Source organism: Pantherophis guttatus, chromosome 8, assembly GCF_059756535.1.
Source record: "Pantherophis guttatus breed Tessera chromosome 8, ASM5975653v1, whole genome shotgun sequence".
Taxonomy (NCBI): Eukaryota; Metazoa; Chordata; class Lepidosauria; order Squamata; family Colubridae; genus Pantherophis; species Pantherophis guttatus.
This window is the reverse complement of record NC_142070.1, coordinates 80,711,647-80,731,593: the sequence shown is the minus strand read 5'-3', so window position 1 is coordinate 80,731,593 and position 19,947 is coordinate 80,711,647. Positions and strand designations below refer to the sequence as shown.

The following is a 19,947-nucleotide window of genomic DNA, read 5'->3' as shown; positions in this document are numbered from 1 at the left end:
CTCAATTTCATTGAGTGCTACATCAGGATGGTGCTTGACCTTGGAGGGCTGGGGAGGGAAGAAATGCCCAGGGGTGGGCGTGGCTGGGGTGGGCGTGGCCATGGCAGGCAGAGTGCTGCTGGAGGCCGGAGAGGCTGAAAACGGGCTATGTGGGGCCTCCTGGGACCTCTGTGTAGCCTGTTTTTAGCCAGCAGAGTGTGCTGGAGGCCGAGGAGGCTGAAAACGGGCCGCGCAGGCCCATTTTGGCTTGCAGAGGCACCACAGGCCGATCCTTTGATATTTACAGGCTGGTCTCCCGGGCCAGATTTAAGCAGGCCTTGACACCCCTGCCTTACAGCGTCAGCATTTTCTGCCTGCAGACTTCACCCATCGAAGCGTTATGCATAAATCACGCTGGCAGCTTTCCGATACGGGGTGAAGGCTGCAGCGCAGGGAATTTCCCCTCCTTCCTGGCCAGCTAACTAACCTCCCTGCTCTTCTTCTACCGCAGCGTCATCATGACCGGGGCCTACAACAACTTTTTCCGAATGTTCGACCGAAACACGAAGCGCGACGTGACTTTGGAGGCCTCCCGCGAGAACAGCAAGCCACGGGCGATCCTGAAGCCTCGCCGTGTGTGCGCCGGGGGCAAGAGGCGGAAAGACGATATCAGCGCCGACAGCCTGGACTTCACCCAAAAAATTTTGCACACCGCCTGGCACCCCACGGAAAACATCATTGCTATTGCGGCCACAAACAATCTGTATATCTTTCAAGACAAAATGAACACGGAAGTGCATTAGGTCCCACTGGAGAGAGAGAGAGAGAGAGAGAGACATGTCTTTGGACTGATACCGCTACTTGCTTGATGAAAGAAAAACCTTTATTGGGAAGTAAACACCCTGCAAATCGACGGAGCTTACTCCCCAATAAATGTCTGCAGCAATAAGATGTATGTGGATTAATTATTCCATGACCCACCACTGTCCTTTGGCGACCACTCTATATTTTAATTCATTGCAACCGCCATACAGTCATCTCAAAAATAAATTCTCCTTATGACCAGGTGGCTGACGTGTTCCGTTACTCATCATTTTATTCCGGTTTTATGTTCGACATGATCCTTGTGATCAGATGTCATAACCCCAGAGGTGGAATTCAGCCGGTTCGGACCAACCGGTAGTGCCAACGGCCAGTTGGTCCCACCCTCACGCCCCTGTTCTATCCTGTCCTTTATTTCCTGCTTTGTATCTCATCTCAATCGCGTGGCACAGCTGATTTCCCCCCCCCTCGCTGTTCTACTTACCGTTGCTGACTTGGAAGATAAGCAGGTAAGCAGCTGAGCTTCTAAATGCTCCATTTTGAGTGCTGCGCGCAAGTGCCTTAAGCACACGCTCACCGAACCAGTTGTTAAACTGGCAGCATTTCACCACTGCATAACCCCAACGTGATGCTGGGGTAAATATACATCACTCAGCTTCATCCTGCTGCCCCAACCAGCCTTGAGAAAAATCTTAAAAACAGGGAAACTAAACTCTTAAAATATAAGTGGCATTTAGGCTGTCGGTTTGAGCTCCGAGCTTGGCGATTTGGCTGCCAACGTTTTGTCACCATTCGAGGAGACGTCGTCGGTGCGTTTTGAATTGTGTTCGTCTGTACAGACGAGCACAATTCAAAGCTCACCGACGAGGTCTCCTCGAATGGCGACAAAACGTTGGCAGCCAAATCGCCGGGCTCGGGGCTCAAACCGACAGCCTAAATACCAACTCAAGCTACTAATAGCAGGGGGTTGTACTAGATGATCTCCAAGGTCCCTTCCGACTCTGTTACTATTATTATTACATTTCAGAATTGGTATCCTCAATTTCAAAGAGCAGAGGTTGCAGCTTGGGATGTTGGTGGGCTTTTGCAAATTTCTTCTATTTGCTGTTCTCCCAATCTCGGAGAAACCCTAATAATTAGGAATAAAGATGAATAATTGGGCAAGGCCCTCTTCATATTTAAACCAGGCTGATAAAAGATTCAGAAGGAGACGGGGAGGAGGATCCATTAGCCCAGAACTGAGGACAATTTACTTGACCTCAAAGTAAGGCGAGGCGTGCTACAAAATCTCCAGTGGCTATTCCATGCATGATGCGGAATCTGGTATGTAAACATACTATGTGCATATAAAGAGACAACAACAACAACAAAAGACGGCAAAGTGTTTGTCATATTTTTAAATCATTATTTTATGCTTGTGATCAGAAGGACAGATTCATCTCCGGATGGTTCATTACCATTTCCAGAGTTAAGCAATCATGTTTATTCGCTTAAACCATTTCCTCTCCGCCTTTTTTCTGGAGGAAAAGAAAAACGGGGACTGAATGAAGGCCCTTTCCTCTGGAAAAAAAAAATAATCACCCACTCGTACCGCTGAATTAGTTCAATTCTGTTCGCAGGATTTAATTATTGGCAGAGAATTTATTTCCTCCGGAATACGGTTCCTCTGCAGTCCATGGGGCTTAGGAGCAAAGGGAGAATGGAAGGTCATCTCCACACTAAAACCCTGTTCTCTTGGCGCCTGGCACAAGTCGTAAATTGGAGCATTTTTGCCCGGGCTTCATCACGCACCCTCATTTTGACATTTTTGTCAATGTTACAGCTGTCACCTGTGGAATACAGTCGATTATTGAGAATAAATAGAAGGCAAAGTTGTGTTTTTAGCATCTTTGGTTAGATAGATTAATCCAGCGTTGGCGAACCTTTTTGGCACCGAGTGCCTAAACCAGAACGTGCGTGCATGTGCTGGAGTGCCGGAAACCCAAAAACTAGCTAGCCGCCAGAGTGGGCTTTGCGTCCCACTTCTGGCACACCTGCCATAGGTTCGCCATCATGGCGTTAGTCCTTTAGAAAATCCTGCTTCTTATGCTTTCCATCAATACGCAGCTAGGCGTCCTTTTAGATGTAGAGATCATCGTGCAAGGCAGAAAAAGTATTAGGACCGTATGACGTACCGCGCTACATGCCGTTATATCTGACTGCGACCAACCAAGAGCAGGTGTTACCGTGTTTCCCCAAAAATAAGACCGTCTTATATTTTTTTTTGAAGCCTGAAATAAGCGCTTGTTTGCCTTATTGCCATGTGGCTCAAAAGCCCGATTGGGCTTATTATCAGGGGAGGTCTTATTTTTGGGGGAAACAGGGTAGCAAGCGGAGCTCAATAGGCAACGGACAGGAAAGGGGAGAACAGAAAATTGAAGGCAAATCTGAACGCTTCATGGACGGTGTTTCGCCAGTCGTGTTCTACTTTCACGTGCCGGCCTGCCGGGGAGAGTTTCGACAGGCAGTTCAAGCAGGAAAGGGCCTTCAACTCAAAGACCGGCCACTTGCTCCCCAGGCGGCCTTCCAGGATGGTGCTGAACTCAACCAGGCTGCCTTGCCTCAGGTTCAGCAGAACCTGCTTGAACTCATTGCTGGCCTTCAGCACAATGTCCTTGGTGACATCGTCTTCCTCGGGGGCCCGGTTGCCGTTCCCGCCACTGAGGGGCATGCCCACTGTTATTTCGAATTTATACCGGTCGAACCTCTTGATGTGACAGTTGTGCTTGGTCAAGTACTTCAAGCGACAGAGTTCCTCCTCTTCCAGGGTGGTGTTTTTGGGGTCACACGCGGGGTACGTTTCTCCGTACAAACATCTCAGCCAGTCCCCAAGGAAAAATGGAAGCATATTTATGGCGGACTCGGCGCTGTTCTCAATGCTGGTCACTCGGACGTACTTGAATCGCCCCGTCCAGGTGACCCGATGGCCTTCCAGATGACTGCATATAATTTGAGTTCGCGCCATGTTGGTTTCTTTCCAAGCCCGGGGCCCGCAGAGAAACCCGTACTGATTCCACGTCAACGTCGAATTGTACACCTTCATCCCTTCCGAGCGGTAGACGTAAAACCAGCAGAAGAGCACAATGGCAGAAAGCCAGACCAGAATAAGCTTCACAATGGAACTCTTGGTTAAGGACTTCACCATTTCGACTGCGGAGAGTCTGGCCCGCGTGCACAAGTGGAAGACCAGAGGGACTGCACAGAGGACGAGCGTGACCACGATCTTGGTCAGCTCCAACGTTACCAGCCATCTTAGGAAGTGGAAAAAGCCCATCAGGGCGATGCCCAACATTAAGATCGGAAGGGCGAACAGGAATAAAAAGTAGCCCACGGAAGCCCGAAGGAGACCAAGGCCGGTTGATTCCTGGAGAATCACGACCGAGAGTTCACACCACATGAAGCAGACCAAGTAAGGAACCAAGTAGCAATAGACGCCCTTCCATTTCTTCAGTCGTGCCATGCGATAGAAAAGGTAAAACAAGTACAGGAACAAGAGACAAGGGAGGCTGAGGTTCAGCACCAGGACGCTACCGAGAGGAAGGGTGTAAAATGTTTTACCCAGGAGCTTCACGTGACCCCAGTGGTCGGGGGCCCCTTGCAGCAGGCAGAGGGCCCCCGCAGTCACCTCGGTCAGCAGGGCCCTTCGCGTGTAAGGCTCCGCGCTGGTGCACAAGCTCATGTAACTTGTCACCATGAAGAAAACGGAAACGGTGGCCAGCTCGGAGCAGGGCATCCATTCCTTGCTGGCAATCGGGAAGGAGAAAAGGACGAAGAGGACCGAGAGCAGGAAGTGGAAATAGGGCTCCAGGTGATTCCAGCCAAAATTCCCTTCCGCTTCGTCAACATCCAGATCGGGCTCGAAACGAAGCAGGAGGTCCGTGAGGGTGCGGAAGTTCTCCCACGCTTTGCTGTCCTGGAAGACCTTCAGGGTGCAAATCACCATGGAAATGAAAGAGAGGTAGAAAATCACGAGGGGAATGAAGAAGGCGAAGAAGTCAATGGTCAGGTTGCTGAGGACGAAGAAGAAGAGCAGGGCGTTGATCTGGTGGGTCGGGACGATGGTGGACAACCAGTGCATGCCAGCTTTGGAGGCCACCTCGATCAGGTGCTCTTTGACTTCCATGATGGCATGGAGGGGATACTTGATGATCTGGAAAGAGAAGGCCATGCACAGGTCATCCCAAACAGAAGAGGGGACCAAATGAACCCCAAAAGTCCCTTTTGGAGAAGACTGGTGGGCTGACTAGGACAGGAAACAAACTTAAGTTTGTCAAGGCCCTGTTTTGTCCCTTCAGACAAATAAACGTGTTGGGAGTGACTGCAAAGTTATCTTCCCAAGAGACAGAGAGGCCCAACTGCACCTCTTTACTCCAGTGCAGGGGTCTCCAACCGTGGCCACTTGAAGACTTGTGGACTTCAACTCCCAGAATTCCTCAGCCAGCTTTTAAACCAGTCTTAAAGCTTTGCTGTCTGAGGAATTCTGGGAGTTGAAGTCCACAAGTCTTAAAGCTTTGCTGGCTGAGGAATTCTGGGAGTTGAAGTCCACAAGTCTTAAAGCTTTGCTGGCTGAGGAATTCTGGGAGTTGAAATCCACAAGTCTTAAAGCAAAGCTGGCCAAGGAATTCTGGGAGTTGAAGTCCACAAGTCTTCAAGTTGCCAAGGTTGGAGACCCCTGCTCCAGTGGCAAGCCACAAGAGATCAGAAAAAGCCTAGGTAGGTAAACCTGCAAAGGGGCTGCAGCCAAGGCCCACCCACTCTAATCTGTTGCCCAACCAAGGTTGGGAAGTGCATTTGAAGTGGTACACAGATCTCTGGAGGGTGCTGCCCAGGAGCTGAAGACCACACAACTACGTGACCAATGGGCTGAATCTCAACAAAGCAAGCTCTTCCCTTTTTCACTACAGTTGGGGAGTCTCGATAAGACCCACCTTTGGCTCCGCACCTGAGTCTGGGTGGTCCCAGTGGCCCCACTACCTAAGACCTGAAACTGGGCCTTCTGGAGACTCTCCAATGGAGGGGTTCTTTGGCCCACCTGGTCCATGCTTGCCATGCTCTCCCTCCTTTGTGGACTGCTCTCTGGGAACCCTTTCAGGGTCCTCTGTGTATCCTTCGCCCACCCCGAGCAAATGGGTGGGAGGAAAGTATGGCATCGAAGTCCTCCAGCCGTTCACCTTTTGTTGGAAGGGGAGTTCCTCGGGGCTCTTTCCTGTCAGCTCATCGTCCTCATCGTCTTCATCCTGAGGGATCATACTTGATGGGATGATACCCTTGGCGTACTTCTTGGTTATTTCAACGAAGTCATCAAAGGCGATGTAATTCTTAGCTAAAAAGCATTCAAGAGAAAAAAAATCTCTATGAGCAGAAGGTGGCAGAAGGGTCTAAAGAGGAGAGGGTCCCACCCAGGCAGCCCTCCCCTACCTTCGCTGCTGACCAATCTCTCCAGCATCCTTCTCTGCTTCTGGACGGTCTTTGGAAGAGGTCCCGGACGCTGGTCTCCCTGGCCTGTTCTCGGAAACACAGGTAGGTGTGAAGAGTTTTAAAGAGAAGCGGGACACAAAAGGGTTAAAACAAATGAATAGCCCCCTCCCACGAAGCCCCCCAAACACATAGAAAGCCCCCATGTCTTTCCCCATAGCCAGGAACCCCACTCATTGGCAGGCCCCGAGGTCATCTCAGCCAGGGTGTCTCAGCTTCAGCAAACTGAACTGAAGAAGAATTAAACTGAAGAAGCTTTTTGGATGAGGAGCGAAAGCAGAGGTGGAATTCAGTCAGTTCGGGCGAACCGGTAGTGCGGATGATCAGTTGTCCCCACCCACCTGTCCCCGCTCTATCATGTCCTTTATTTCCTGCTTTGTAGCTCCTCTCAATCGCGTGGCACAGCTGATTCCCCGCCCCCTCACTGTTCTACTTACTGACTTGGGAGGTAAGCAGCTGAGCTTCTAAACGCTCCATTTTTAGTGCTGTGTGCAAGCGCCTTAGGTGCACGCACATGCCCTCACCGAGCCGGTTGTTAAACTGGCAGCATCCCACCACTGAGCGAAACGTTTCCAAAGAAAAAGAAAATTAAAAAAAAGTCTTTTGGGAAAAAAGCCAGGGGTGAAATGATTCCGGTTCGAACCGGTTCGGCCAAATTGGTAGCGATGGCAGCCGGTGGTTCGGAGAACCGGTAGCAATGGCGGAGCAAGGCTCCGTCTACCCGCCCGGTTGCTGTTACTTCCTGGTTTTAACCAGGAAGTAACCTGTTTTTTACCCTCTGCACATGTGCAGAAGGGTTTCAAGTGCATGTGACATGCGTGCACTTCCGAACCGGTTGGGAAGGTAAGTAGATTTCACCCCTGGAAAAAGCACCTTTGAGACAACCAAGATCTGGAGGACTGAGAATCTCCACAGACATTCAATCTCAGCCACTTTTCGGATGGGTGGGCTTCAACCCTCTCCCCTCTCCCCAGAATTCCTCAGCCAGCATGGATGGAGTTGAAGCCTACCTGTCGAGACTGACTCAACTTTCAGCTATATTCCGCTTTGCTCACAGCTTGACGAAAAATAAGGGTGCTGGTGAATTGGGCTGCGAGGGGGCAGGGATGGCATCCAAGCATCGTGGTTCCCATGAGATACGGCTCCCCCTTTCAAGGACACCCGGGGCAAATGTTCCAGAGTGGCAGGCTGGTTCCCATAACAAAAGGAACAGAAGGGATTGGTGGACGCAGTGGAGTGTGGGTGGCCCGTGGGGAAAGGGATTGGAATGAAGTATGCGTGCTTTCGCGTGGGAAATCCAGAGCTGGTTTTGCTGCTTCTGTGCCAATTTATTCAGTAAAGTTGGTAAAGGAGTTTCTTTTTCAGGATTCGCCAACTGGACAGTTGACATGTTCAAGATGCTGAGATTGAGATCTGCCCAGGCAGAGCTGGGCCAACATGAACTCCTGAACTCATCCAGACAAGATAGCAGTCTTCCTCCAGGCTGGCCCACAGGCAATGGGGGTCAGGGAGCAGACCAGAATAACTACGCTATAGATAAGGTTAGACAACTCTGTTCAGAAACCCACACGAGTGTGCAATTAGCTGAAAATGACCGTGGATGGAGAGTTGGCCCAAGGACCTCTGCTGCCAAGAAATACTACAGCAGCAGGAGGAAGTCTTCAGGAAGGATGGAAACCGCCTTAATATAAATGAAGCTAAGATTGTGATTTCTACACACTTTTTTTGTGAAGCGCTTCCACACATCCTCGGCCATTCAGAAGCGTGTCTAGAAAGGGGAGAAGGTCGGCCTTCTACCCTGAAACGGAAGTACAGGTAGTCCTCGACGTACGACCACAACCGAGCCCAACCTTTCTCTTGTTCAGTGAGACGTTTGTTAAGTGAGTTTTGTCCCATCTTACAACCTTCCTTGCCGCCGTTGTTAAGTGAATCACTGCAGTGGATTAGTTAGTCACCCCGTTGTTCAGAGAATCTGGCTTTCCCCCTTGACTTTGGTTGTTGGAAGGTCGCCAATGAGCCCGGGAAACTACGACCGTCATAAATATGAATCTGTGGCCAAGTGTCTGAATTTTGACCACCTCATCGTGGGGAAATGATGAAAAACAGGTCATTAAGTCACTTGCTTCAGTCCCGTTGCAACTTTGAAGGGTCCCTAAAAACTGTTGTAAGTCGAGGAATACTTATAAGTTTTTTATTAAAGTTATAAACCACCCATCTCGGCTAACCCAATCCCCTCTGGTTAAGCACACAGATTTAACTTGCAAATAAACGATAACAAACCTTCTCTGTCCACTTCGCCAACGTTTTCTAATAGTTCTGAAACAGCCAGTTCCTTTTTCTTCTTCGGATTTAATTTCCAGTAGATGACCAAAGCAGCTTTTCTCACGGCTCTTTCCAAATTAGTCTCGGATGATAACCTCTTCACCTCTTCCACGTTTTCTGACGTGATGCCTCAAGGAGAAGAGAAGGGGAAATGGCCAAGGTTAGATCTGACTTCCTCCAGTTGCAAAACCCACCACTCTATGGAGGTTTTGTATCCTGCTTCTACAGAATGGAAAGTGGGTTTCTGACGGAAGAAGAGACTAGAAGCATTTTGGCCGTGTGATCACGCGGAATGCCGCAAAGGTTAAAAAAGGCCGCGAGTCCCCGTTTTCAACTTTGAACGGTTGCGGAGCAAACTGTTGTAAATCGAGGACCGCCCGTGTGTGAAAGCGCGGGATCCTACCTTTTCCTTCAGCCAAACAGGTTCGCAGGATCTGGAGGGCTTCCTTCTGCCCCTGTTTGGCCGCCAGGATCAACCACTCCAGGGCGCTGCAGCTGTTCAGCTCCTCATCCTGCTCTTCGGCCAGCTTCAGGTAGTGCTTCCCCACCTGTGAAAAACGGAAGGTTTTAGCCCACGTTTCGATCGGGAAAATGCGTTTCTCACTTAACGACTGCAGTGATTCACTTAACAACCAGGGTAAGAAAGGTCATAATATGGAGCAAAACACACTCAACAAATGTCTCGCTTAGTGACAGACATTTTGGGTTTAACTGTGGTCATAAACTGAAGGCTACCTGTAATATCTAGGAAGACTGTCATCTCCATGACCTTCTAGAACCCTTGTTATAATATAATATAATAAATATAATATAATATAATAAATATAATATAATATAGTATAATAAATATAATAAATAATATAATATAATATAATAAATATAATATAGTATAATATAATATAGTATAATAAATATAATATAATAAATATAATATAATATAATATATTATAATACATATAACAATAACATAACATAACATAACATAACATAACAAACATAACATAACATTACATAACATTACATAACATTACATTACATTACATTACATAATATAACATACTATACTATACTATACTATACTATACTATACTATACTATACTATACTATACTATACTATAATATAATATAATATAATATAATATCATCTTCTTTCAAAGACCCCGTAATTCCTTGAAGGGTGAAGTCTGGGCAACTGAATGCAGCTGAGTGTTTACTGCCCGGATGCCCTTCCTGTTGCCAATGTGGAGTTTTATATATAATATATAAAATAATAACAGTTATTATTTTACTCTTGTACAGGTAGTCCTCGACTTACAAACAGTTCCTTTAGCGACTTTTCAAAGTTACAATGGCACTGAAAAAAGTAACTTAGGACCATTTTTCACACTTCCGTGATCAAAATTCAGACGCTCGGCAACTGGTTCATACTTATGACCGTTGCAGCGTCCCAAGGTCACATGATCCCCTTTTTGCGACCTTCAAAATCAACAGGGGAAGCCAGATTCACTTAACAACCGTGTTACTAATTTAACATCTGTGGCAATTCTCTTAGCTCCCCGGGCGAGAAAGGTCATAAAGCAGGGGAAAACTCACTTAACAAATGTCTCGCTTAACGACAGACGTTTGGGGCTCAATTGTGGTGGTAAGTGGAGAATTGTGGAGAAGTACCTGTAATACGATGGGGTAAACTGATGGGGTAGTATATTTTAAATTTTTTTTAAAAAAAAAACTTTGATTTTTTTTATGTATATTCGTTGTTTTTAACAGTCGCTTGGTCGACTGTTGCTATGAGCCGCCCTGAGTCCTTGGAGATAGGGTGGCATGCAAATTTTATAAAATAGATAAATAAATACATAAATATCTAGGAAAAATGTACTCCCCACAGCCTTCTCTAGAGCCCTTGTTTACTTACTTTTTATTTTGTATTTCTTTTTCAATGCCTCCTTGTCTATATTATTTCCTTAAAACGTTTAACGAAAAAAAAAGAGGTAAGGACAGTAGGAAAACATGCACAATAACCTCTGTTTGCGACTTCGGCTCTCCAGCTTTTGCTCTGGCCAACAGTTCTTCAAAATTGGGGGCATCCATCGCGATTTCTAGAAAAGCCAGGAGAGAGAGAGAGAGAGAGAGGGAGGGAGAGAGAGAGACGGGTGGAGGGAAAGAGAGAGAGATTTTCCAGCTTTACTCCCAGCCCGGTGATCTCCCCACCGCAAGGACAGGAGACTTCTCGAATCCAGTGTCACCAAGAGGGCAAAACAGACAGCTGGCCCGGGTGTCAATCTATTCAGCCCGGGGTGCCAGTCTTTGGGCAGGGCTTAGCAACTTGTGACAGTTCTCCTTGGGTGACACGCTCCTTGGAAAAGACGTCTTTTAAGCAAAATATTTTCCTTGAGTAGCGAGGCAACTTGAGTGCACACCGAAAAGTAGACTTGGTTTAGGATCCTAAGATACGGCCAACACCCTTAAAGGGAGAAAAATCTAGTCGTTTGTTGTCCTTGAAACAACTTGGCACGTTAATTCCAGGACAGAAATTCCAATATAGACAATAATTTAGGGAGTTTAGCTGCTACCGTCTCTCTAGACCACGGGGTCAGCAACCTGCAGCTCTGGAGCCGCATGTGGCTCTTTCCACCCCTTCGCTGTGGCTCCCTGTCACTCAAAATATGCGGCACGACTGCCGATGTGCGCCACACAATTTATTGAGATTTTCAACCCCCGGTAGGCCAACCATGGATAAATCCATGAAAAGTTTCAGAAGAAAACAGAACATTTAATTCAACTAGATAGGCTAGTTTTGTGGCCGCTTAAGAAATAGTCAGGCTCGGGAAGGGTTTTTGTGGCTCCCGGTGTTTTCTTTTCTGTGGGAAACGGGTCCAAATGGCTCTTTGAGTGTTTTAAGGTTGCCGACCCCTCGTCTAGACCAACTTGTGAAATTTAGAAATGCAATATCCTGCCATTTCACGACGTTAAGCAATCTCCATTTCTTTTGTGACGAGGTCAATCGTTTAAATATTTGACCCGCAATATGTAACTTGATCTAAAGTGTTTAACGATCTCCGCTTCTCTCACTTCAAACCATCTCCAAAAGGACAGGATTATGGAACGACCTTGGAAGTTTAGGTTAAATGAGGACCCGGATTGTGGGGGCAATAAGCTGACTTTGTATTTAAAAAAAAGAACACCGCTTAGGGGGACCCGAAAACCCTACTAAGCAGGTATATACAAAAGTATGAAGGCTATTTTAAAATTGGGCCAAAGTATATAATTCTTTTAAATAATTTTAAATTTTGTATTGTTATGTGTTTTAGTTTTGGCTGTGCACCGCCCTGAGTCCACTAGGAGAAGGGCGGTATACAAATTGAATAAAATAAATAAATGAATACAAATAAATATTGCTTAACGCATTGTAAACCACCCTGAGTCTCCGGAGAAGGGGCGGCATATAAATCGAACCAATAAATAAATAAATAAATAAATTAAAGGAGGGGTTACAACGCAGATAGAAACGGAGCTCTTTTCAGCCGAGGTGCAAGGGGCTCTTCCTTGGGGGACCCCCCCACCCCAAAAAATAGCATCTGAGCTGCTCTTAAGAAACCGCATTATGTCCTAAGATTGGGATGCCAAGCTTCAGCCAATGGCTGCAGCCATCCAAAAAGAGCATCCTTCGAACCCACCTTTAAGCAGTTGGCTAGGCATCAAGCCATGGTTTTCAACTGCTCGGCTGAAATGAAGCTACCTTGGTTATAAAACAGTAGCTAAAATAAAATAATAAGAAGCGGAAGGGCCATGAAATGTAGAAATATTTAGGTTAGTAATTGGGGAAAACAAACGAAGGGAAGGGGAGGAAGCATCACTAAAAGTTGTTAGGAGGTGTTTAAAAAAAATAAATAAATTCCTGGGATGGGTGTGTCGATTTTTTCTGGCGATGGCCTTCAGCTTCTGCTATCTTTTCATCCTTGACCTTCCCAGCCGGGCGCAAGGGGAGGGGCTGAAAAGGGCTCTGGCCCCGGGTCTAAGAGTGGCGGAAGGGCCCAGCCAGAGAGTGGGGGAGAAGGCACCCCAGGGTCATTTACACAAGGTCTGGCTGCAAGAGATCCCTTCAACAAATAGGGCCAGAAATATTTTCCTTCCTTCCTTCCTTCTTTCTTCCTTCCTTCCTTCCTTCCTTCCCCCTCTCCTTCTTCCATCCTTTCTTTCCTTCCTCCCTCTCCTCTCCTTCCCTTCCCTTTCCTTCCTTCCTTTTCCCTCCTTTCCTCCCTCTTTATTTCTTTCCTTCCTCTCTCCTTTCCTCCCTCCCTCTCTACTTTCCCTCCTTCTCCTTCCTGTCCCTCCCTCCCTTCTCCCTTCCCTTTCCTCCCTTCCTCTCTCTCTTCGTCCCTCCCTCTTTCTTCTCCTTCTTTCTTTCCTTCCTCTCTTCTTTCCTCCCTCCCTACCCTCCCTCCTTCTCCTTCCTCTCCCTCCCTCCCTCTTCCTTCCCCCCTTCTTTCCCTTTCCTCCCTCCCTCCTCTTTTCTTCCCTTTCCTTCCTCTCTCCTTTCCTCCCTTCCTCTCTACCCTCCTTCTCCTTCCTCTCTCCCTCCCTCTCTCCCTCTTCCTTCCCCTCTCTCTTTCCTCCTTCCCTTTCCTCCCTCCCTCCCTCCTCCTTCCTTCTTTCTTTCCTCCCTCTCTCCTTTCCTCCCTCCTTCTCTACCCTCCCTCCTTCTCCTTCCTGTCCCTCCCTCCCTCTTCCTTCCCCTCTCTTCCCTCCTTCCCTCCTCCTTCCTTCTTTCCTCCCTCTCTCCTTTCCTCCCTCCTTCTCTACCCTCCTTCTCCTTCCTGTCCCTCCCTCCCTCTTCCTTCCCCTCTCTCTTCCCTCCTTCCCTTTCAACCCTCCCTCCTCCTTCCTTCTTTCTTTCCTTCCTCTCTCCTTTCCTCCCTCCCTCCTCCTTCCTTCTTTCTTTCCTTCCTCTCTCCTTTCCTCCCTCCCTACCCTCCCTCCTTCTCCTTTCTCTCTGTCCCACCCTCCCTCATCTTCCTCCCTCCCTCTTCCTCCCCCTCTCTCTTCCTCCTCCCCTCTTTCTCTCCCTCCCTCCCTCTTTTGCGCACCACCTCTCTTCCTGTTTAGAGATTTTCTAGTGTCAGCGGGTGCCAGGAAATCCCAACCAGGATCCAAAACATCTCAGTCTTGGCCAAATATCTCCAGGAGGTTTACTTTGAGTGTGTAACTCTCTCTCTCTCTGGCCCTTTTAAGGGTGTGCTGGGACAGGCTGTTTATCCAGCCCAGCAAAGACCCCCCCTCCACCCCCCTCCTTCTCCCTAAGTGGAGCTGGGCGTCATCCTCCCTCCCTCCCTCCCTCCTCTGCAGCTGCCCGGTCCAGTCACAAGGCCGGAAGGATGGGCTCAAGATGCCCACTCATCATCATCTTTTATTAAAAAAAAAACTCCTTTTTTCTCTCCAGCCCCCCAATATTCAGCCCTGCGTCCATCCCAGGGGGAGGGGGCTTGTGTCACCCCTGATTTTGCAAACATGGGAATTGTTTCTTGGGACTTGGGGGGGGGTGTCGTTGCTTCGGGCCCCCTTCCCCCCCCCCCCCCGCCACTCCGCTTGGTTGCAAAGAGGTCTGCAACTTTTTGCCAGATGCCAGCTGAGCAATGCAAGGAAGAGATGGAGGGGAGGGGCGGGGATGATGGGGAGGGGGCTTTCTCTGCCTTTCTAGGGAAGGGGGGGGGAATTAAAGTACCTGCAGCTTCGCATCCCCTCCCCCCCCACTCCATCCCACCCGGCCAGCCCAAGCCCCCCTTAACTCGGCTTGGAGTTTCCCCCCACAAGGGATGGGGGGAACCCAAAGCCTCGCGGGGGTCTCTCGCGACCCCCGCCCCTCCAAGACGCCCAACCCAACCCTGTAGGGACCCCCACCCCCCACACTCCACCCAGCCAGCCCCCCCTTAACCCCGCTTGGAGCTTCCCCCGCAAAGGGGGACAAACCCCCCACCACCAAAGCCCAACGGAGGGAGGGTCTCTCGCGACCCCTCCCCAAACTCCGCCACCCACCGTTCCCGGACACGAAGGCAGTAAAAGACTCGGGATCCCGCAAGCGCGTGCCCGAGCTCGGCGGGGACGCGCATCCAAGGAAGAGAAGCCGGGGGGAAGCGGAGAGAGAGAGAGAGAGACCCCCGCCCGCCCACCGACCCACTCTGCCTGCCTGCTTGTTTCCCGGCTGCAGGGCGGCCGCGATCCTGGCCCTCCTCGGCTGCCCCTGCGCGGACGGGAAGGAGGCGAGCGGGATCCCCGGGGAGGAGGAGCCGCCGCCGCTGGGTAGCTCTGCCTTCCCCGTCTGGGGCGGCCCTCGGCGGGCGGGCGGGCGGGACGGAAGGCGGGCAGGCGGCGGAGCCTCCAAGGCCGGCTGGGGAGGGCTGAGTGGATGGGGGGGTCCGAGCCTTCTCTCCTCTTCTCAGGCTTCCCTGGCACATTCATTCATTCATTGAGTTATTGAGTTGTTATTTAGTTATTTAGTTGCTTCCCTGGAACATTGATTGATTGAGTTATTGAGTTATTTATTTAGTTATTTAGTTGCTTCCCTGGAACAATTGATTGATTGAGTTACTGAGTTATTTATTTAGTTATTTAGTTGCTTCCCTGGAACAATTGATTGATTGAGTTATTGAGTTATTTATTTAGTTATTTAGTTGCTTCCCTGGAACATTGATTGATTGAGTTATTGAGTTATTTATTTAGTTATTTAGTTGCTTCCCTGGAACAATTGATTGATTGAGTTACTGAGTTATTTATTTAGTTATTTAGTTGCTTCCCTGGAACAATTGATTGATTGAGTTACTGAGTTATTTATTTAGTTATTTAGTTGCTTCCCTGGAACATTGATTGATTGAGTTATTGAGTTATTTATTTAGTTATTTAGTTGCTTCCCTGGAACAATTGATTGATTGAGTTACTGAGTTATTTATTTAGTTATTTAGTTGCTTCCCTGGAACAATTGATTGATTGAGTTATTGAGTTGTTATTTAGTTATTTATTTAGTTATTTAGTTGCTTCCCTGGAACAATTGATTGATTGAGTTACTGAGTTATTTATTTAGTTATTTATTTAGTTATTTAGTTGCTTCCCTGGAACAATTGATTGATTGAGTTACTGAGTTATTTATTTAGTTATTTATTTAGTTATTTAGTTGCTTCCCTGGAACATTGATTGATTGATTGAGTTATTGAGTTATTATTTAGTTATTTAGTTAGTTAGTTAGTTGCTTCCCTGGAATATTGATTGATTGATTGAGTTATTGAGTTGTTATTTAGTTATTTAGTTAGTTATTTAGTTGCTTCCCTGGAACATTGATTGATTGATTGAGTTATTGAGTTGTTATTTAGTTATTTATTTAGTTATTTAGTTGCTTCCCTGGAACATTGATTGATTGATTGAGTTATTGAGTTGTTATTTAGTTATTTAGTTATTTAGTTGCTTCCCTGGAATATTGATTGATTGATTGAGTTATTGAGTTATTATTTAGTTACTTAGTTAGTTAGTTAGTTGCTTCCCTGGAATATTGATTGATTGATTGAGTTATTGAGTTATTATTTAGTTATTTAGTTAGTTAGTTAGTTGCTTCCCTGGAATATTGATTGATTGATTGAGTTATTGAGTTATTATTTAGTTATTTAGTTAGTTAGTTGCTTCCCTGGAATATTGATTGATTGATTGAGTTATTGAGTTATTATTTAGTTATTTAGTTAGTTAGTTAGTTCCTTCCCTGGAATATTGATTGATTGATTGAGTTATTGAGTTATTATTTAGTTATTTAGTTAGTTAGTTAGTTGCTTCCCTGGAATATTGATTGATTGATTGAGTTATTGAGTTATTATTTAGTTATTTAGTTAGTTAGTTAGTTGCTTCCCTGGAATATTGATTGATTGATTGAGTTATTATTGAGTTATTTATTTAGTTATTTAGTTGCTTCCCTGGAACATTGATTGAGTTATTGAGTTATTATTTAGCTATTTATTTAGTTATTTAGTTGCTTCCCTGGAACATTGATTGATTGATTGAGTTATTATTGAGTTATTTATTTAGTTATTTAGTTGCTTCCCTGGAACGTTGATTGATTGAGTTATTGAGTTATTATTGAGTTATTTAGTTAGTTATTTAGTTGCTTCCCTGGAACATTGATTGATTGATTGAGTTATTGAGTTATTATTTAGTTATTTATTTAGTTATTTAGTTGCTTCCCTGGAACAATTGATTGATTGAGTTATTGAGTTGTTATTTAGTTATTTATTTAGTTATTTAGTTGCTTCCCTGGAACAATTGATTGATTGAGTTATTGAGTTGTTATTTAGTTATTTATTTAGTTAGTTAGTTATTTTTACAGAGCGGTGAATTCTCCAACACTGGGAAAAATCTCATCTTCTCATGCTTCCCTGGAACATTCATTGATTGATTGATTGATTGATTGACTGACTGATTGATTTTTTTTAAAATTTGATTTATATGCCGCCCTTCTCCGGAGACTCAGGGCGGCTTACAATATGCTAAGCAATATTTAGTTAGTTAGTTAGTTTGTTAGTTAGTTATTTTTACAGAGCGGTGAATTCTCCAACACTGGGAAAAATCTCATCTTCTCATGCTTCCCTGGAACATTGATTGATTGATTGATTGATTGACTGACTGACTGATTGATTTTTTTTTTATTTGATTTATATGCCGCCCTTCTCCGGAGACTCAGGGCAGCTTACAATATGCTAAGCAATATTTAGTTAGTTAGTTAGTTTGTTAGTTAGTTATTTTTACAGAGCGGTGAATTCTCCAACACTGGGAAAAATCTCATCTTCTCATGCTTCCCTGGAACATTGATTGATTGATTGATTGACTGACTGATTCATTGATTGATTGATTTAGTTATTTAGTTAGTTATTTTTACAGAGCGGTGAATTCTCCAACACTGGGAAACATCTCATCTTCTCATGCTTCCCTGGAACATTGATTGATTGATTGATTGACTGACTGATTGATTGACTGATTTAGTTAGTTAGTTATTTTTACAGAGGGGTGAATTCTCCAACACTGGGAAACATCTCATCTTCTCATGCTTCCCTGGAACATTGATTGATTGATTGATTGATTGATTGACTGACTGATTGATTGACTGATTTAGTTAGTTAGTTAGTTTTACAGAGCGGTGAATTCTCCAACACTGGGAAACATCTCATCTTCTCATGCTTCCCTGGAACATTGATTGATTGATTGATTGATTGATTGATTGACTGATTGATTGACTGATTTAGTTAATTAGTTATTTTTACAGAGCGGTGAATTCTCCAACACTGGGAAACATCTCATCTTCTCATGCTTCCCTGGAACATTGATTGATTGATTGATTGACTGACTGATTGATTGACTGATTTAGTTAGTTAGTTATTTTTACAGAGGGGTGAATTCTCCAACACTGGGAAACATCTCATCTTCTCATGCTTCCCTGGAACATTGATTGATTGATTGATTGATTGACTGACTGACTGATTGATTGACTGATTTAGTTAGTTAGTTAGTTTTACAGAGCGGTGAATTCTCCAACACTGGGAAACATCTCATCTTCTCATGCTTCCCTGGAACATTGATTGATTGATTGATTGATTGATTGATTGACTGACTGATTGATTGACTGATTTAGTTAGTTAGTTATTTTTACAGAGCGGTGAATTCTCCAACACTGGGAAACATCTCATCTTCTCATGCTTTGCTGGAACAATGATTGATTGATTGATTGCAAACGGGCGTGCATAAGTGCACCAGCGTGCCTACCGTCCCTGTCCTAATATTCCTTTTTTATTTACTCTTTTCATGTATTCAAATTATGTTGATATTTTTACCTGTTATCTTATATATGCTTGACAAAATAAATAAATTGATTGAGTGAGGGAGTGAGGGAGTGAGTTATTTAGTTATTTAGCTATTTAGTTATTTATTTAGCTATTTAGTTATTTATTTAATTACTTATTTAGTTACTTATTTATTTTTTTAGCTTTTTAGTTATTTAGTTACTTATTTATTTAGTTATTTAGCTATTTAGTTATTTATTTAATTACTTATTTATTTATTTAGCTTTTTATTTATTTATTTATTTATTTATTTATTGCGATTTATATGCCACCTTTCTCCCTAGGGACTCAAGGCGGCTTACAAAATGACAACTTCAATACAAATCACAATACAATACCAAATTAAAATCAGTAACCCAATTAAAAACGATTTAAAATTATATCAGTGTACCCCCAAACGGATCAGTTTAATTGGCGGAAGAGCCACGTCTTCAGCTCGCGACGGAAGGAAAGAAGGTCGGGGGCCTTTAGTTATTTAGTTACTTAGTTATTTATTTAGTTATTTAGCTATTTATTTATTTATTTATTTATTTATTTATTTATTTATTTATTTAGCTATTTAGCTATTTATTTAGTTACTTAGTTACTTAGTTAGTTATTTAGTTATTTACTTAGTTGCTTAGTTACTTAGTTATTTAGTTATTTAGTTTTACAGGGCGGGGAATCCTCCAACACTGGGAAAAATGGTCTTTGCCCCTCTTTTTTTGGGGGGGGAAAAGTGAATGAAATGAAAAGTGGTTTTCATGCTGGCCTAAATAAATTCTCTCTTGAGATTTAGCCATAGCAATAGCACTTAGACTTATCTACCGCTTCACAGTGCTTTTACAGCCCTCACTAAGCGGTTTACAGAGTCAGCCTCTTGCCCTCCAACAACCTGGGTCCTCATTTTACCCACCTCGGAAGGACGGAAGGCTGAGTCAACCTTGAGCCTGGTGAGATTCGAACTGCCAAATTGCAGTCAGCCGGCAGTCAGCAGAAGTAGCCTGCAGTACTGCACTCTAACCACTGCGCCACCTCGGCTCAATTTATTGTACAAATGGCCATGCTTGATGCCAGAGGCTCCAGATACCGGTAGTGCTTTTCTCCAGCCGTAACTCGCTAAAGCAGTGGTTTTCAACCTTCCTAATGCCGTGACCCTTTAATACAGTTCCTCATGTTGTGGTGACCCCCCAACCATAAAATTATTTTCGTTGCTACTTCATAACTGTAATTTATGCTACTGTTATGAATCGTAATGCAAATATCTGATATGCCGGATGTATTTTCATTGTTACAAATCGAACATAATTAAAGCATAGTGATTAATCACAAAAACAATATGTAATTATATATTGTGAAATATTTATTTCTAATTACAAATAAATGAAACCCCCAGAGTTTCTTTTTTTTTTTTTTTAGAAAACTTTATTGAGTTTAAAAAGACATAAATATATTGACATTTCCATT

At 44.9% G+C, this 19,947-nt stretch overlaps 2 protein-coding genes across 5 annotated transcripts in view; one reads left to right on the top strand and one right to left on the bottom strand.

Annotated features, from left to right (window-relative positions):
• The window catches only part of PPP2R2C (protein phosphatase 2 regulatory subunit Bgamma), a 36,734-nt gene extending 35,686 nt beyond the window's left edge, over nucleotides 1–1,048 (top strand). For both annotated transcript variants that reach the window (XM_034424778.3, XM_087875536.1), the window contains one exon: nucleotides 491–1,048. In XM_034424778.3, coding sequence (XP_034280669.1) covers nucleotides 491–782 — 292 coding nt within the window. In that variant the 3' untranslated portion in view covers nucleotides 783–1,048. The remainder of the gene's footprint in view (nucleotides 1–490) is intronic.
• A 1,146-nt stretch (nucleotides 1,049–2,194) lies between these two features.
• WFS1 (wolframin ER transmembrane glycoprotein) lies at nucleotides 2,195–15,026 on the bottom strand. Of its 3 annotated transcripts, none has more exons than XM_087875500.1 (7): nucleotides 14,820–15,026; nucleotides 10,658–10,734; nucleotides 9,041–9,185; nucleotides 8,596–8,766; nucleotides 6,259–6,342; nucleotides 6,012–6,163; nucleotides 2,195–4,990 (listed from the first exon to the last, which is right to left on the bottom strand). In XM_087875500.1, exons 2-7 carry the CDS (start codon nucleotides 10,724–10,726, stop codon nucleotides 3,179–3,181), a joined length of 2,433 nt encoding a protein of 810 aa, XP_087731626.1. In that variant the 5' UTR covers nucleotides 10,727–10,734; nucleotides 14,820–15,026; the 3' UTR covers nucleotides 2,195–3,178. The 3 variants fall into 3 exon arrangements, with proteins under 3 accessions (XP_087731626.1, XP_087731625.1, XP_060544777.2); XM_087875499.1 differs by having other exon boundaries at nucleotides 14,811–14,979; XM_060688794.2 differs by having other exon boundaries at nucleotides 14,669–14,932.
• Nucleotides 15,027–19,947: the final 4,921 nt, after the last annotated feature.

Excerpts from the sequence above, each read along its gene's own strand:
- WFS1 (XM_087875500.1), bottom strand. The coding sequence starts at position 10,726 with ATGGATGCCCCCAATTTTGAAGAACTGTTGGCCAGAGCAAAAGCTGGA. Across the intron at positions 9,186-10,657 it reads AGCCGAAGTCGCAAACAGAG|GTGGGGAAGCACTACCTGAA; the intron begins GTTATTGTGCAT and ends CGTTTTTCACAG. Across the intron at positions 6,164-6,258 it reads GAGATTGGTCAGCAGCGAAG|CTAAGAATTACATCGCCTTT; the intron begins GTAGGGGAGGGC and ends AATGCTTTTTAG.